The 19,528-nt window shown below is 35.2% G+C and overlaps 1 protein-coding gene across 1 annotated transcript in view; it reads right to left on the bottom strand.

The window, feature by feature from the left end:
* Positions 1-19,528, bottom strand: part of LOC121371645 (UDP-GalNAc:beta-1,3-N-acetylgalactosaminyltransferase 2-like) — a 432,378-nt gene that overhangs the window by 40,395 nt on the left and 372,455 nt on the right. The window contains exons 7-8 of the mRNA XM_041497686.1: positions 9,469-9,588; positions 2,024-2,102 (exon numbers count right to left, since the gene is read on the bottom strand). Of these exons, the coding sequence (XP_041353620.1) occupies positions 2,024-2,102; positions 9,469-9,588 (199 nt within the window). The remainder of the gene's footprint in view (positions 1-2,023; positions 2,103-9,468; positions 9,589-19,528) is intronic.

The raw sequence follows: 19,528 nt of genomic DNA, 5'->3' as shown, positions 1-19,528 counted from the left end.
TGTATTAATATGAAATAAATAGAAAACATCCACGCCTATTATCCTTCTGTAAAATGAAGATGATATCTTTATAGAAGATAAATCATGATAAGGACAATTGAAAATGATATATGTATATTTTGAATGACATTATTTGTAATTATACATGTCACAATGTTTATGACTTGTTATGTTTCAACTTACTTCATTATGCTATTTGTGACTGTTATATATCATGTTAAACTATAAAAGAATAGAATACAGTCATCAACTGAAGGTTTCTTTCTTACACACAAAGCAATAATTTTTGGTGTTATTTTACCATGTAGCTATTGATTAAATAACATCTTTGATGGAGGTTATAAAACCCATTAATGTCTTTTGTATTTCATGTTTCTCAGTAACATACATCAACAATTATGACTCATAGATGTCAGAAGATGTAAGCAACAGCAGGGTGGGGGTGGGTGGGGGGCAGTTATATATATATACACAGAGCTCGAACTTAAGAATTTGTCTCCCACAGCAATTTTTAAAAGAATTGCCACGGGTGAAACAGTCCACCGACGGACATTTTGAGCCTGCCTATGGCATTTTTTTATAAAGTGACATTGCAAAAAATAAACCTGACTGAAAGGCTATCTTATTTGTAGACATCTTTTAAATGTGCAAATGTTAAATACTGGCAGATAATGTACACCAGTTGTATACATTTCGCCATTGTTCAGGAGATTTATCGACGGCACAAAAGTGCCATCGGTGATACTCTCTACCTACGGCAATTTGTATCTCAATGACGGCAATTGCCGTCGGTGCCGCCGTTAAGTTCGAGCCCTGTATATATATAACTCCCCCCCTGCCCTATATATCTTTAAAGAATGTTTATCATCAACTCTGGTCCTATTAAAACATAAATATGAAGAATTATGAGCCACATGTTTCTGAACTTGTTGGAGAGAACAAAAATTCAAATTGATATTTTGATTGCTTTTCAACTGGAGAGGATTACATACTTTGATCCCCAGCTTCAGAGTTGAAGACACCAATGCCCCTTTCGAAACCAGTGTTACTTGGTCACTTGAGCTTATTCATGCAGGTTTCATTCAACTTCAGTTACTATTTTGATGCCAAGGTTTAATTTAGTATTGGAACACTGTATCTATTCATATTAAAATTTCATGTTAAACATGAATTTGTGCCATAAACTGTCTCACGGCACATGATTAGCTTGAATCCTTAAGACTTTGAAGCCTAAGAGTCTGCAAGGGATGTAAATCAATTTGTGGAGATTTTATCAGATGTGAGAGGAATTTCTCCTAATGATTTCCCATGTCAGTCAGTGGTACGAAACCTGCTTACCAAAAGCTGCAGTGTACGTTGTGATCTGTCTATCAATAAACAAGGGAGTCTTTTGTTGTTGAAAGGACTCATAAATATTGTCCAAACTCATTTTTGATCGACCCACTATTGAATGTAAATGATTCTTTCAAATGATGGAATTTTAGACTAACATTAAAAGAAAAACAAAAAGGTTTTACTGTGACATTAGTTCTAAATATGGTATCTGTTTGCAAATTAATTGGGCTTATTGCAACACACTCACTACACGGAACACTACATACATGTTTTTGTATTAAAAAACAATGAATGCATGAAAACAATCGGTGAGATAAAATAACAATTCTTTACATACCGTAACAGATTTCCATAAATTATCATATTGCGTGTATGTGTATGTATGTGAATGAGTTTGTGTGTGAGTGTGTGTGTGTATGTGTGTATGTGTGTGTGTGTGCGTGTGTGTGTGTTCATGCATGCGTGTGTTCGTACATGCATATGACAATCATTCTTTTTCTAACATTCACAACTTATTACCAGTAAGTGAATTAAAATAATTTTTATTATTTTTATTTTATTAAAAAAAATTCTATGTATTTAAATCTTGCATGTCCATTATCAATAACCTACTTGTGAGTGAAGTTAGCTCTCCAGCCCAACACCACCTGTGATAATTTGTTAAACGGGCTTTAGATATTGATATTACCATTCACAGCAAACATGATAGAAACCACAGAGATGGAACTGGTCGATTCTTCCACATTGGTACGGTCATCGTTCAATTTCTGAAAATTAAAAAAAACAAACATTCTGTTAACAATTTTCTGTGGTGTATGTGTGTGTTTGTGTGTGGGTACATGCATGGTATGTGTGTGAGTGAGTCAGTGTGTGAGTGTGTGATTTAGTATGTGAGTATGTGTGCGAATTTGTGTGTGAAAGTGTATGTGTGTGTGTGTGTGTGTGTGAGAGTGAGAGTGAGAATGAGTGTGTGTGTGTGTGCATGTGTGTGTGTGTGTGTAAGTACATGCATGCATGCTGTATGTATATGGGTGTGTGTGTGTGAGTGCATGAATGCATGCATGGTGTATTTATGTGTGTGTGCACATGTGTGTGTGTGTGTGTGAGTGCATGCATGCATGGTGTGTGTGTGTGTGTGTGTGTGTGTGTGTGTGCATTCATGGTGTATATGGTATGTGGTGTGTGTGTATGGTATGTGGGTGTATATGATATATGGGTAGGTGTATGTGTGTGTGTGCATGTGCCTGGATTCATAGTGTGTGTATGGTTTGTGTGTGTGTGTGATATGTGGGTAGGTATATGTGTGTGTGTATGATATGTGGGTAGGTGTATGTGTGTGTGTGCGCCGTGCCTGGATTCATAGTGTGTGTATGGTATGTGGGTGTATATGATATGTGGGTAGGTGTATGTGTGTGTGTGCGCGCGCCCGTGCCTGGATTCATGGTGTGTGTATGGTATGTGGATGTATATGATATGTGAGTAGGTGTGTGTGTGTGTGTGCGCACCCGTACCTGGATTCATGGTGTGTGTATGGTATGTGGATGTATATGATATGTGGGTAGGTGTATGTGTGTGTGTGCGTGTGCGCCCGTGCCTGGATTCATGGTGTGTGTATGGTATGTGGGTGTATATGATATGTGGGTAGGTGTATGTGTGTGTGTGTGTGTGTGTGTGTGTGTGTGTGTGTGCGCCCGTGCCTGGATTCATAGTGTGTGTATGGTATGTGGATGTATATGATATGTGGGTAGGTGTATGTGTGTGTGTGCGTGTGCGCCCGTGCCTGGATTCATGGTGTGTGTATGGTATGTGGGTGTATATGATATGTGGGTAGGTGTATGTGTGTGTGTGTGCCCGTGCCTGGATTCATGGTGTGTGTATGGTATGTGGTGTATGTGTGTGTTTGTGTGTGGGTACATGCATGGTATGTGTGTGAGTGAGTCAGTGTGTGAGTGTGTGATTTAGTGTGTGAGTATGTGTGTGCGAATTTGTGTGAAAGTGTATGTGTGAGTGTGTGTGTGTGTGTGAGAGTGAGAATGAGTGTGTGTATGTGTGTGCATGTGTGTGTGTGTGTGTGTGTAAGTACATGCATGCATGCTGTATGTATATGGGTGTGTGTGTGTGAGTGCATGCATGCATGCATGGTGTATTTATGTGTGTGTGCGCATGTGTGTGTGTGTGTGAGTGCATGCATGCATGGTGTGTGTGTGTGAGTGCATGCATGCATGGTGTGTGTGTGTGTGTGTGTGTGTGTGTGTGCATTCATGGTGTATATGGTATGTGGTGTGTGTGTATGGTATGTGGGTGTATATGATATATGGGTAGGTGTATGTGTGTGTGTGTTTGCGCACGCGTGCCTGGATTCATGGTGTGTGTATGGTATGTGGGTGTATATGATATGTGGGTAGGTGTATATAGGTGTATATGATATGTGGGTAGGTGTATGTGGGTAGGTGTATGTGTGTGTGTGCACGCGTGTGCCTGGATTCATGGTGTGTGTATGGTATGTGGGTTTGTGTGCATGCGCCTGGATTCATGGTGTGTGTATGGCATGTGGGTGTATATGATATGTGGGTAGGTGTATGTGTGGATGTGTATAGTGCATGTGTGTATATGATATGTGGGTGTGGGTGTATGTGTATGTATGGTATGTAGGTGTGTATGAAATATGGGTAGGTATATGTGTGTGTATATGATATGTGGGTAGGTGTGTGTGTGCACCCATGCCTGGATTCATAGTGTGTATATGGTATGTGGGTGTATATGATATGTGGGTAGGTGTATGTGTGTGTGTGCGCGCGCCCGTGCCTGGATTCATGGTGTGTGTATGGTATGTGGATGTATATGATATGTGAGTAGGTGTGTGTGTGTGTGTGCGCACCCGTACCTGGATTCATGGTGTGTGTATGGTATGTGGATGTATATGATATGTGGGTAGGTGTATGTGTGTGTGTGCGTGTGCGCCCGTGCCTGGATTCATGGTGTGTGTATGGTATGTGGGTGTATATGATATGTGGGTAGGTGTATGTGTGTGTGTGTGTGTGTGTGTGTGTGTGTGTGTGTGTGTGTGCGCCCGTGCCTGGATTCATAGTGTGTGTATGGTATGTGGATGTATATGATATGTGGGTAGGTGTATGTGTGTGTGTGCGTGTGCGCCCGTGCCTGGATTCATGGTGTGTGTATGGTATGTGGGTGTATATGATATGTGGGTAGGTGTATGTGTGTGTGTGTGCCCGTGCCTGGATTCATGGTGTGTGTATGGTATGTGGTGTATGTGTGTGTTTGTGTGTGGGTACATGCATGGTATGTGTGTGAGTGAGTCAGTGTGTGAGTGTGTGATTTAGTGTGTGAGTATGTGTGTGCGAATTTGTGTGAAAGTGTATGTGTGAGTGTGTGTGTGAGAGTGAGAATGAGTGTGTGTATGTGTGTGCATGTGTGTGTGTGTGTGTGTGTAAGTACATGCATGCATGCTGTATGTATATGGGTGTGTGTGTGTGAGTGCATGCATGCATGCATGGTGTATTTATGTGTGTGTGCGCATGTGTGTGTGTGTGTGAGTGCATGCATGCATGGTGTGTGTGTGTGAGTGCATGCATGCATGGTGTGTGTGTGTGTGTGTGTGTGTGTGCATTCATGGTGTATATGGTATGTGGTGTGTGTGTATGGTATGTGGGTGTATATGATATATGGGTAGGTGTATGTGTGTGTGTGTTTGCGCACGCGTGCCTGGATTCATGGTGTGTGTATGGTATGTGGGTGTATATGATATGTGGGTAGGTGTATATAGGTATATATGATATGTGGGTAGGTGTATGTGGGTAGGTGTATGTGTGTGTGTGTGTGTGCCCGTGCCTGGATTCATGGTGTGTGTATGGTATGTGGGTGTATATGATATGTGGGTAGGTGTATGTGTGTGTGTGTGTGTGTGTGCACGCGTGTGCCTGGATTCATGGTGTGTGTATGGTATGTGGGTTTGTGTGCATGCGCCTGGATTCATGGTGTGTGTATGGCATGTGGGTGTATATGATATGTGGGTAGGTGTATGTGTGGATGTGTATAGTGCATGTGTGTATATGATATGTGGGTGTGGGTGTATGTGTATGTATGGTATGTAGGTGTGTATGAAATATGGGTAGGTATATGTGTGTGTATATGATATGTGGGTAGGTGTGTGTGTGTGTGTGCACCCATGCCTGGATTCATAGTGTGTATATGGTATGTGGGTGTATATGATATGTGGGTAGGTGTATGTGTGTGTGTGTGCGCCCATGCCTGGATTCATGGTGTGTGTATGGTATGTGGGTAGGTGTATGTGGGTGTGTATGATATGTGGGTGTGTATAATATGTGGGTAGGTATATGTGTGTGTGTGCACACGCCTGGATTCATGGTGTGTGTATGGTATGTGGGTGTGTATGATATGTGGGTAGGTGTATGTGGGTGTGTATGATATGTGTGTGTGTGTATGTGTAAGAAGACTTACAAAATTTTCATTTTATATTTAATCCACCAAACAAACTGTATATCCATATTTTAATTCTGTTTATATGAATAAGCTGAACATCAGAGGATTGGGAGATCCTTGGTGTTATTTCTGAAGGTATATAATGATTCCTCAAGGCTTACAGACACATTAATATAATATGAAAAATGACCTCCATACCAATACGCCACCAGCAGTTAAAAAAGGAAACAGAAACTTTAAAAAAAAGATTTAATCAGTTAGTATAGTGTCGGATATGTCATATTCCTTATCATGTAAAGGATATTTTCTTTGAAGTAACTGGGTTTTTTTTTAACACCACAGCTCTTTAGAAAAGTAATTAATAAGAAGGCAATACAAATGAAAAATTAATCTCCTATGTCTTATCTCATCAAAATAATTATATATAAATAGAAAATAACACTCCACAAAACTCTATAATCTTTGTGTACAATTTAATAAAAATAAAATGATAATTGTTTTCTCTTAAAATGTAATGGTTTTAAGTAAATATTTGTATGTCCATTGTGGATAATTATAGAGCTGTCTACATTTATCAAGGTCAGATGATTTACTCAAACCATCCTTGTAAGAGGAGCCGTAATTACAGCACAATCAAATTATACAACATTTTTAATGTATTGTTTAATATTTTAAATGAAGGTATGATAATTTAGTAATAAGATCACAAAATAAAACTGCTGATATTCCATTTATTAATTCAAACTGTTAGACAATATTTGATTACCTACAGGAAGGCGGCATCACAAGCAACCATGTTTTACTCATTGTCTTTTGTCCCAACAATGCATTAATTTAACATCAATTAAATGTGTTTATATAAAATCAATATTGTGTCCATTTATTATCATGTTTAAACATGCATTTACCAATAATAATAATTTTAAATGAAATACCCAAATGGCATTTATAAAACATACCATAAATGATTTTAAAAATTAATAACTTGATTGTGTAGGAATGCAGGGTTGCACAGTAGTTGCTTTACTAATGACCAAACAGAATAATGCTTTAAAATAGACTTAATTTGTTCTGCACAGTACATTATTCAACAAGTTACATAGTTGACAATTCCACATATTATTCTTATTTTGGTATATAGCTAAATTACTGTTAACCATGAATCAGAAAATAAATTCATAATATTATAATTTTATTCATTTTCATATAACACTATAGGTTCACTCCCATAAGACAGACGTCCCATAAGGCAGACATGCCATTTGATAGACAAAACTCTTTATTGGGTTATGTAATGTATCCTGTACACCCCTGACTGCGTTAATGGTATTGCTCCAATCTGCTCAGCAAGCTATGCTGCAGTGCAACAGCAGTCTTAATTAATGAGCTGATTTCATGCAAACAACAGCGAGAGCTTAATTGTAATCTGGTAAATGCAATTAATAAATGTAAAGATACAGTGCTTGGTGGATTTTCAAAGAGAGTGTATAAGCAGAATGAAAATAGAATCGTGAGATTGAAGGCGCAACTAACCCTTGAACAGAAAACACCCATTCAGTTCTTGGATGCCGTTGGACATCTGTTAAAATTAGTATAAATTGTGGAACAGACAGAAAATTGAATCGTGAGACATGTTAAAATGTGTATCCCGGGTATATGTATGTGTATAAATAAATCTAATTTTATATAATTTTGTTATGTGTTTTGTATTTAATTGTATCCGACTATTCCATTATTTACTACATGTATTATTCAAGGTAAACGGCAGGTAATTAGTAATGGGTCTTGTGTTGTTTTAACGCGTCTGCGTTATGGGACGTCTGTCTTATGGGAGGACACCACACTATAGGCCTACATGTAGCTGGGGGCCCAATATGGTAAAGCACGGGTCTGATTTGTGTTAGTCTAGGATTGATCCCAGTCTGTGGGGTATTTTTCATTATAGCCAGTGCACCACAACTAATATAGCCATGGTATGTGCTATCCTGTCTGTGGGGTGGTGCATACAAAAGATCCCTTGCTACTAATGGAAAAAATATAGGTTTCCTCTCTAAATTACCAAATCTTTGACATCCAATAATCGATGATAAATAAATCAACATGCTCTAGTGGTATTGTTAAACAAAACAAACCTTAACTTTTACATGTAGCTGTTTAGAATGTTTTCATTATGGCTTATAGTCGAATGTATATTTGAAATTGCCTACTTCATGTGACTTTGCCTTTAGTATGTGTGACCCTGCCTTTATTAGCCCACAAGAACAGTTCCTGTAAATACAGAAAGGCTCTCCAATGATATAAATCCACTGATATTATAGTCAACATAAACTGTCTGTCTGTCTGACAAGCTATGGTTATATATATTAATATGCTAGCCAGATTCTATTACGGTAATTAGCTGTACATCTATCACAAATTGGTCTTGTCTTTCATTAAAAAAAAGTGTTGTCTTGAAAGAAAAAGCTGAACTAACATGACCAATAATAAAAATAGAACAATTATTGATTGCAAATGACTTAATAAATACATGACAAATAAATATAGAAAAATTATTGACTTAATAAATACAAAATTATTGACTGCAATTGACTGAATCAATATGTTACTATTGAATGTTGTGTGCTGACTTATCCATAAACTGCCATGGAGAATGCCATATAAGATCAAACTGTCTGATTTCATTAAACATTTATAAACAATTCAAGCATGTCCTGACTGATATGTTGTCTTGCTGGAGACATATTTTTTCTAAAGAAATGTAGCTGCACATTATCTTAAAACCTGGTCTTAATGTGTATTTAACCAATCGATCCCTATTTGTTTCCAAACAGAGAATAAAAATAATGTACGGTACCATACCATTATCATCACATGTAACATGCAGAGATCCAAGGGGAAAGTGCTAGGGTAACAAAATTCAAAGCCCCCCCACCCTGCCTCCAAATTCAAAGTTTCCCCAAAACATTCATTTTTAGTACAATGTATACTAATACAATGCATTTATTGTGTTTTAGTGAGGAACATATAATAGCTTGGTCAGCTTGATATTTCTGTGGAAGATACCATACAGGTATACATAATACCATACAGGTATACATAATACATGCTAGTGCATCCCCTTGCTGAATACTGGAGGTGCCATTTTAAAACATTTCTACACCCTCCCTAGAAAACAAATTCTCCATCTGCTTCTGTATGATACATTTAAAAATAAATAATGTATTTTTTCTTTTTCTTTTGATATTTTAAGGTATAAGTAATATTGAGATAATGATCACAATTTTGGGTATATGTGTGATTTTTTATTTTTTATAAAGATATCAGGATTTGATGCAATAATTCTAGTATGACAAACTTTAAAATCTTCAGTTTATGACATTAAGATTTTATTTCATCTCCTAATAACTTATTTGTTATGTATTTATCTATTGATAAAATAAAACTTACAAGGATATTCACTACCCCAGTCTCAAGTCCAATGGCTTAACCACAAAGGCCGGTCAGCCCAAAACATTGTGACAAAGGTTTTATCTGACCTTCTGATTGATCACTTACACCACTTGTCTCCTGATGAAATAATCTTACAAGGGCCTTGACCATTGCGTTTCTCAAAAGGTGTATGTTGTGGCTTGTGAGAGGCTTAGATTGCCTCGAGTACACTGACTGGATTACCTGCACAAGGAGAACTCCCTCATCATTCGTGGCAATCCTCTCAGCTCCACGCAAGCCCGTCTCACCGGCATGCCGAGGATTAGGTGCTGATTGGTTTGTCGCCAACTCACATTCAAAACCCTGAAAGACACACAAACATAAAGCTTTCCAACTTTCCAAATTTATTAAGATAAAGCCATAACAAAGCTGGCCTGATCGTGTGCCGTCTCAGTGCATCTTGGTTACAAGAACATTTTAGTTTATATTGAAAACTTTTAGAAAAGTTTGTTTTACAGATAATTACTATGCACAAAATTGGATTAGGTCATGAAGCTTAAAGGTGCTGTAGTTACAAGTGTCATATTTCGCTAATTTGATATTTATCTGTAATAAAAAAAAAATAAAAAAATTGTTAGTTGATCCCATGCATATTCTTTGCATAACTAACTCAGGAATATCAAAATTGTACTGTACTTATGTCCATATAGACAGAGTAATGTTCAGTATGACTAGATACCTTTCTTATCACAGGGTAACAAATCTTATGAAATTCATCAATACATTAAATATGGTAAGTTGACTTGATACGGCCATCAGAAACAGATAATTTTCACAAAAACTACAGCTCAGTACACTTTCAGTGGTGTAAACTAAGCTATTTCTGGCCTGTAGGAACAATATCTGGAGTCAGAGGAGTAGTTACAGACTTTAGTGGGGGGAAAAAGCCATATTTTTACCTTGATTTACATACAGAGTAGGACACAAAAACTAAACTAATCGAGTGGGGTGCATATATGTATTTAAACATCAATATTTCTATTCAGTTCTCTAAGCTACTATCTATACAATGTTTTATTTATTACACTGTATAATATAAAAGAAGCTTTTAGACTTTTTGTGTAATATTTTTAAAAGGTTAATTGCTGGTTTTAGATTTAATGTGCTTCTCAACATGTCAATATTTATTGATAATTAAACTTCCGCGTTTTACTCAGCCATTGTACAAATAGAATATATCTTTAATTGTCCTAGATTATTTGAGTAACATTTTGCATACATATAGCAACACATTATGAAAGCAGTGAGGCAATACAACCCCATAGAACATATTGTCTTTCATACCCCAACACAATAGAAAATCCTTTTAGTTTTCACCTATTACTGTCAGCAATTTTGTTTCAACTTATTATGCTCTGTAATGTTAAGCATATAATGCATTAAAATCAAAGGTGGCAGTCCTTCAGGGCAAATACTCACTTACCTGTACTGAGGTTTACATTCCCAACATGTCTCACGGTTGCTATAGTGTGTTTATGTTCCCATCTATTGTTAAGTTTATGTGTACTAGTAGTGCATTTGCATCTAAAGGGAACCAATTATAATAATAATAATATAATACTAAATTCTTTATTTAGTGAGGGTAACTCAGTAAGCAAAAGCTAATCTTCACCTGAGGCCCTCAGTTATGTAGATTAATCTACAATGAATAATGTTAAAATCCATACATAAAAATATTATTAAGTTTTAAACTCATTACATTTTATTGAAAAAATATCAATGAAGTTTCTTTACAATTTACAATCCATTTGCATAAGTTACTTCTTTTTTATACAGTGATGAAGGCAACTTATGGAATAAGCAAGGTAATTGTAGTTCTGCCTTCTGTATATATATACATTATCACTTACTAGTAATAATGCAGGTGTGATGGCCTACCCATGGCTGTTTCAGCATTTGACTTCATCCTGTATAACTGTTTTTATTTAAATAGAAAGTTTATGTAAAACAAAATGTTAAGAGAACTGGTATGGGTTTAAAATATGTCTTATATGAGTTTTACTATTAGTTAGTATATACAATGAAACCCCTCTAAACCAGACACCCTTGAGACCAATACAAATGTCCAGTATTAAGAGGGATCTGGTTTAGAGAGGTCAAGTTCTGTACTGTTTTTTAAAAAGTGACTCTGTAAAATGTCTGGTTTTGAGGGAATTCCAGTTTACAGAGGGTCCGGTCTTGAGAGGTTTAACTGTAGTTATATGCCAATTGATCAGTTCCCTTTTAATGCAAATGGACTATAAAATGATGGGATAGTGAGATGTGCATAATAAAAACATTGAGATTCAGGGTATAACTATGCTGGAATAAATTGATGAAACATTTGACATAGTTTAAGTAAAAGTAGACCAGGCTATTGACATTTTAAATGACATTGTTAGGAAGGTATACTCTATATCAAATGTGGGTATGTTAGTGGTAGGAAGGTATACTCTATATCAAATGTAGGTTTAAATATTATTGGTAGGAAGGTATGCTGTATATCAAATGTAGGTTTAAATATTAGTGCTAGGAAGGTATACTGTATATCAAATGTAGGTTTAAAGATTCGTACTAGGAAGGTATACTGTATATCAAATGTAGGTTTAAAGATTCGTACTAGGAAGGTATATTGTATATCAAATGTAGGTTTAAAGATTCATGCTAGGAAGGTATACTGTATATCAAATGTAGGTTTAAATATTAGTGCTAGGAAGGTATACTGTATATCAAATGTAGGTTTAAAGATTAGTGCTAGGAAGGTATCCTGTATATCAAATGTAGGTTTAAAGATTCATGCTATGAAGGTATACTGTATATCAAATGTAGGTTTAAAGGTTAATGCTATGAAGGTATACTGTATATCAAATGTAGGTTTAAAGGTTCATGCTATGAAGGTATACTGTATATCAAATGTAGGTTTAAAGATTCATGCTATGAAGGTATACTGTATATCAAATGTAGGTTTAAAGGTTCATGCTATGAAGGTATACTGTATATCAAATGTAGGTTTAAAGGTTCATGCTATGAAGGTATACTGTATATCAAATGTAGGTTTAAAGGTTCATGCTATGAAGGTATACTGTATATCAAATGTAGGTTTAAAGATTCATGCTATGAAGGTATACTGTATATCAAATGTAGGTTTAAAGGTTCATGCTATGAAGGTATACTGTATATCAAATGTAGGTTTAAAGATTCATGCTATGAAGGTATACTGTATATCAAATGTAGGTTTAAAGGTTCATGCTATGAAGGTATACTGTATATCAAATGTAGGTTTAAAGGTTCATGCTAGGGAGATATCCTTTATATAAAAAGTGGGTTTAAAGGTTAATGCTAGGAAGGTATACTGTATATCAAATGTAGGTTTAAAGGTTCATGCTAGGAAGGTATACTGTATATCAAATGTAGGTTTAAAGGTTCATACTATGAAGGTATACTGTATATCAAATGTAGGTTTAAAGGTTAGTGCTAGGGAGATATCCTTTATATAAAAAGTGGGTTTAAAGGTTAATGCTAGGAAGGTATACTGTATATCAAATGTAGGTTTAAAGGTTCATGCTAGGAAGGTATACTGTATATCAAATGTAGGTTTAAAGGTTCATACTATGAAGGTATACTGTATATCAAATGTAGGTTTAAAGGTTCATACTATGAAGGTATACTGTATATCAAATGTAGGTTTAAAGGTTCATACTATGAAGGTATACTGTATATCAAATGTAGGTTTAAAGGTTCATGCTAGGAAGGTATACTGTATATCAAATGTAGGTTTAAAGGTTCATGCTAGGAAGGTATACTGTATATCAAATGTAGGTTTAAAGGTTCATGCTAGGAAGGTATACTGTATATCAAATGTAGGTTTATAGGTTAGTGCTAGGGAGATATCCTTTATATAAAAAGTGGGTTTAAAGGTTAATGCTAGGAAGGTATACTGTATATCAAATGTAGGTTTAAAAGTTCATGCTATGAAGGTATACTGTATATCAAATGTAGGTTTAAAGGTTCATGCTAGGAAGGTATACTGTATATCAAATGTAGGTTTAAAAGTTCATGCTATGAAGGTATACTGTATATCAAATGTAGGTTTAAAGATTCATGCTAGGAAGGTATACTGTATATCAAATGTAGGTTTAAAGGTTAATGCTATGAAGGTATACTGTATATCAAATGTAGGTTTAAAGATTCATGCTATGAAGGTATACTGTATATCAAATGTAGGTTTAAAGGTTAATGCTATGAAGGTATACTGTATATCAAATGTAGGTTTAAAGATTCATGCTAGGAAGGTATACTGTATATCAAATGTAGGTTTAAAGATTCATGCTAGGAAGGTATACTGTATATCAAATGTAGGTTTAAAGGTTAGTGCTAGGAAGGTATCCTGTATATAAAAAGTGGGTTTAAAGGTTAATGCTAGGAAGGTATACTGTATATCAAATGTAGGTTTAAAGGTTAGTGCTAGGAAGGTATCCTGTATATAAAAAGTGGGTTTAAAGGTTAATGCTAGGAAGGTATACTGTATATCAAATGTTGGTTTGAAGAACTACACTACATTTTGCTGACCTCAGTATTCATTGAGAATAAAGTTCTTATATTAAGCTAATAATAAGCTAATCCAAAAGAGTGAGCCACTCGACAAATTTTAAGTACTGGATATAATGATAACTCCACACATCTCAGTAACTACTAAGCCTCTTTATTGTCTAATCAGATTTAGCTTTGCAATAACTGTCATTAAAAATTGGATTCTTGTCAACATTTGATGTTAAGAGAACTGATCATAACTTTTGGTTGTAAAATTCCAACTTGACCATGTTATAATTAGTGTTCTTCTTCTTCTTCTGCGTTCAGTATCTTTATGCTCCTTGAATTCAAACAGTGAGTTTTACCACCTCCATGAACTCCACAGTCAGCAGCAGGTCGTCTCTTTTGCCCCAAAGTTTTTCTCCAATTGTTCTGGATTCAAATAATCCCTAACTATTTTCATAGTGATATATTTGTATGACATAATAGGCTATGTCAAGCAATTAGTTTTGATGAAATTCTGATGTGCTGAGGGTCCATTGCAGAGGAATTTCGCTGTATATATTAGTTTTATATATAGAACAACGCTTTTAAGATTATAGCCCAGATAGTATCAGAACTTTGGCCCAAATTTGAGATTGGTCTGAACAGTCACAGTTGACAATCAGTGTATCACCAATATTGGTTAATGAGCCCCTGCATGTGCTGTAACCTCACCGTGGTGCAGGGGTGTAACATTCTCTTTGAGAATGGCCAATACAGCACAAAATTGAAGTTTTGAGTAAAATTCAGTATCCGTAAAATTCTGTGATATTTGTGTTTTTGCACAGTTCTTTACACTGTTTTTGTTTAAGTCTTGAATTTTTATATTGATGTTGATCATCACTTTATTTATTTGCATTACCATAGTTTGACACCCAATAGCCGATGTATTTTTCATGCTGGGGTGTCCTTAAACATTCATTCATTTATTCATTCATTCATTCATTCATTCATTCATTCATTCATTCATTCATTCATTCATTCATTCATTCATTCATTCATTCATTCATTTTGGTTAATGAGCAACAAATTGTTTATAGCCAACACCAATGACCAGCCACCAGTGAGCTAACTTGGGCTATCAAGCCAAAATATGATAGTGGGCAACATGGGCCAATAGTGAACTTACAAATGGTCCACCATTGGCCCTCCAGCAGCATTTAGTCAAGGAGAACTTCTATAAAACAGATATGTGGGATGGTACATATAAAAAACACCTTGCTATCAATAAAAAAATGTAGTGGGTACTATATGACTATACCAAATGTTTGATATCCAATAGCTGATGGTTAATAAATCAATGTGCTCTAGTGGTGTCGTTAAACAAAACAAACTTCTCTCTTTCTCTCTAAAGCAGATACCTTGTGTATTCTATTAGTAAATGATGTTACTGGATGGAGTTTATTAAAAATGTTGTTGTGTTTGTGTTTTGCATTAGTATATGGTGTTATTGGATGGAGTTTATTAAAATATTAGTTGTATTTGTATTTTGCATTAGTAAATGGTGATTGCAACCTTTAACACTTTCAAAGCAAAGAAACAGTGAAAGTACCAAAAACATTCATTCATGCATGAGTGGATGGTGAAAAGAGGGGATTTGGACAGAACTGTTTCCTTTCATTAAATTCTCAATAAAAATACATTTACACAAAACCTTTGATAATCCATCTTGATAGGTATTTGCTTAGGGAAGAGCTGCAACCGAAATAGCCCATTTTATTCGTGAATCACAATATAAAACTCATTAGTGATTAAGATGGAATAAAATAACCATCTAAGAGGATAATTTAGTATCAGCCATAAATCTGTGAGAAGGTATGTGGTACTGGTAATTGCTATGTCTGGATGGAAACCAGTCTATATGTGTGTCAAGTATTCCAACGTCACTAACCAAAGCATACATGTTTGAAAAGGTATAAAATCTTAAACTTATTAAACAATACATTTGTTTTAATTTGTTTTAGGTATATCAGTTCAAACTTAATATATTTAACTGCATAAATGCATGTAAGGGTGGGAGGCCGGTAGCTCAGTGGTAAAGCTACTAATGGAAAAATGTAGTGGGTTTCTTGTCTATAAAAAAATCAATGTGTTCTAGTGGTGTCATTAAACAAAACAAACTTTAACATAAAATACATGTAATTGCTATATATTTTTGTATGTATGTAACTAAATGCACAAACTAAACATGCAATTAATGAAATCACATGAGATATGTTGGTGTTTCTGGTCGTGGGTTTTTTTTTAACTTGTCAGAGCGTCTTACACCACCAATATCTGCGTGGGCATAACCTATTCATTAAAAGCCAATAAATATCTTAATGATGCTGGAAAGGTCAGCAGTTTGGGGACTGTCTGCACCTAATATAAAACCACTAAGCAAGCAACAATTGTGAAACTGTGTCAGAAATCCAGACTAACTTAATCTAATGGGAATTAAAAAGGTTGATGCCATTTGTAAATATTTGTTCTTGTATTTGACTCCAATACATTTTATCATGTCAGTTCTAATCCTCAATAATTGTTAACTATTTATATGTTTATATTTCCATCAGTTGTGTTTAGCACTTACAGCTATATTCATATATTGCCTGTTCTATCACCTAAGATAGACACAGTTAAATGCACAACTGGTCAAAGGCTGTGATATGCACTTTCCTGTCTGTGGCAAAGTGCATATAAAAGATCCCTTGTTGCATTAGGAAAAATGTTGCATGTTTCCTCTGATGACTACATGTTAGAATTAGCAAATGTTTGACATCCAATAGTCTGTGATTAATTAATCCATGTGCTCTAGTGGTGTCATTAGACAAAACAAACTTCATCCTTATATTGAGCACTGGTCACAATGGGAAATAAGCATTACATTACAAATGGTGAGACAGAAATCGGTAATGAACCTTCACCACACTGCAGTAATATTGACAAACTCATTATGATCCGAGACTGGTCAATTGATTCCTGTTGTTTTTCAAACTGACCTTCAGGTTTATCTGTTTTGTCTGATGTCTGCCCAACATATTTAATTTCTGGTGTAACATTTTTATTAGTGTCAAATTGATTTGTTCACACCACATCTAATGAATGTCTAGGAAATGTGTTAAGAATAGAAAACGTGGGATAGATATGTTGAAGTTTTATATTGAAGAAGTAAAAGGTTGTAATGACATTTTCCCCACCAAGCATTTTTTTTTGTTGAAAATTATTTACAAATTTACAAAATCAATTTTTACTGTTAATTATTATTCATACTTATAAAAATTGCTAAACCTGAACCTTAAGTTACATAACTGAGCAATGATGAAAATGTTTGTTTTGTTTAACAACACCAGTAGAGCACATTAATTAATTAATTATTGGCTATTGGATGTCAAACATTTGGTAATTCTGACTCACAGTCAACAGAGAAAACCCGCTACATTTTTCTTAATGAAGCAAGGGATCTTTTATATGCAATTTCCCACAGACAGGAAAGCATATACCACAGCCTTTGACCAGTTCTTGTGCACTGGTTGGAAGGAGAAAAACACATGTAAACAAATGATAATTTTAACTTGAAACTCAAATGCCACAACAAACTCAGTAATAGTCCATGAGCTGAGACCCTAAATTTGACCAAATGGTATCCTCCAAGGGCACCAAACTTAACTATGTTTTTTGATAGAGGTCAGGCTCCGTATTCATAAACTTACTTAAGTCAATGTATGATACTTATTTATGTACTTTAAGTATGTATTTAGGTATCATACATTGACTTAAGTACGTTTATGAATACGGAGCCTGGATCTCAAAACAGCATGATGGACTTTTCTGTAGGGTAGCTTAAGGTCAAAAACTGAGTTTTAGTAAAGAGGGGGTATTTTTCTAAAAAATTAATAACATTTCTCTGTATTAATCTGTATGACAATATATAGCTAATTTTAATCACACGAACTGAAATGCATTTGTCAACATTCACCAGGAATTAATTTTGAACTAATCCCAGCTAATTATGGCATTGCCACATCATTGCAATCCAAGATGGCCACCGATTTATAAGATAATTGTAATTTATAATAAGGAAATTATAATTTATCTCATTTTACATCAACTGGGAAGATATTTTTGTTATTGAATGAATTTTATGGGCAAAAGAATTCATTTATAATGATCTCTTGCTAACTGACACATTGTATCATCATTTTAATCCAAGATGGCCATGAAAATTGCCACCAAGAGTAAGATGTCATCATATCTTATATTCTACATATATTCCCAAAGAATAATTTATACTTCAAATACTGGTGAGGTTTTTTATATGTCAAGCATTTCAATTCTCGCATTCACTTTGTAATACAAATAAAATTTATCATTGCATGAATCCAAGATTCAAAAATGGCTGCAAAAACAAAGAAATGACCACTTTATATGTTTAGCATCACCTAAAACAATCATTTTCAAATCAACTGCTAAGTTTTAAGGCTAAACCAATCCTTTTCCCAAACAATCTACATATAAAGTTGCTTGACATGGATCAAATAGTTCACAATGCCATCCGGTCTCTGATAAATGGGCATATGCATGCAAACCATCAGTGACTAGTGTTTATACGAAGGGTGGCTCAAAGGTTCTGAGATTAACTAAGGATGAAGTACTGTATAATCCATAACAGTTTGTGTGTATTAAGTGTTATAGGTTTTATGCTCTTAGGCTACATTTGAACCAAATACACAATCTTGTAGTCATCAAAGTGACTAGCTATTCTCTGTTGATGAAAATGGACAAACTTGGCTTCTGCATTGTCATCAAGTATCTCCAACTGAAGGGCTAACTCCAACAGCCAGCCATGCAGTATTGGTTTCAACTTTAAGGGATGATGATCCTTCCTTTGTCACTGTTAACAGTTAAGGGGTGAGCAACTCAGTTTAAGAGAAGAGAGCATCGAAAATTATCCAAGACCAGGAAAATCTTCAACTGCCACTACTGTTGATACAATATAAGACACCACCAATACAGTAGGCATTTCTCATGAGAAAGTTTGAAGAATAAACTGGGTGTGATAAATGTTACAAGTTTGGCTTTGAACTTATTAACGATTATCCATATTCACCAGATTTGGCACTGCTAGATTTCTACCTCTTCCCACATTTAAAGAAAAAAACTGTTTGAAATGATGATGACATCATTTATGCTGTGGGTGACTTATGAATCCACCAGGAGGAAGCTCTCAACACTAGTGTGATCCAGGCACTCGAGCATCATTGGCAGCAATGTGTGGAAGGCGGAGGAGATAATGTTGAAAAATAATTACCTACAAACTCTATCAATGTAATTCATCATATTTAGGCTCAGAACCTATCAGCCATCCATTATAGTTTTATTATTTCCATTTTCTATCTCTATATAATTAAAATTCCGGTATACTTTATAACTGCAAATTCTTGTCCAAGACAATGTATCTTACTACTATAGTGCATGGTGGCCATTTTGGATGTAAATGATGTTGCAATGTCTTGATTAGTTGGGAGTAGTTCGATATGAATCCTCTGATCCCTAAAACACCATCATGAACATCAACACTTTTGTCATAGTTGATGAAGTATTGGAGACGTTTCCAGGTCTGCTTTGACAGCCATCTTGGACACCATCTTGATATTTCAAAATATCAAGTTTACACCTATTGGATCAGCACTTATGACAGATGTAAAAACAA

The sequence above is a fragment of the Gigantopelta aegis genome, chromosome 4, assembly GCF_016097555.1.
Source record: "Gigantopelta aegis isolate Gae_Host chromosome 4, Gae_host_genome, whole genome shotgun sequence".
Classification (NCBI taxonomy): Eukaryota; Metazoa; Mollusca; class Gastropoda; order Neomphalida; family Peltospiridae; genus Gigantopelta; species Gigantopelta aegis.
The sequence above is the reverse complement of the archived record's forward strand: the minus strand, read 5'-3'. Positions and strand labels throughout refer to the sequence as shown.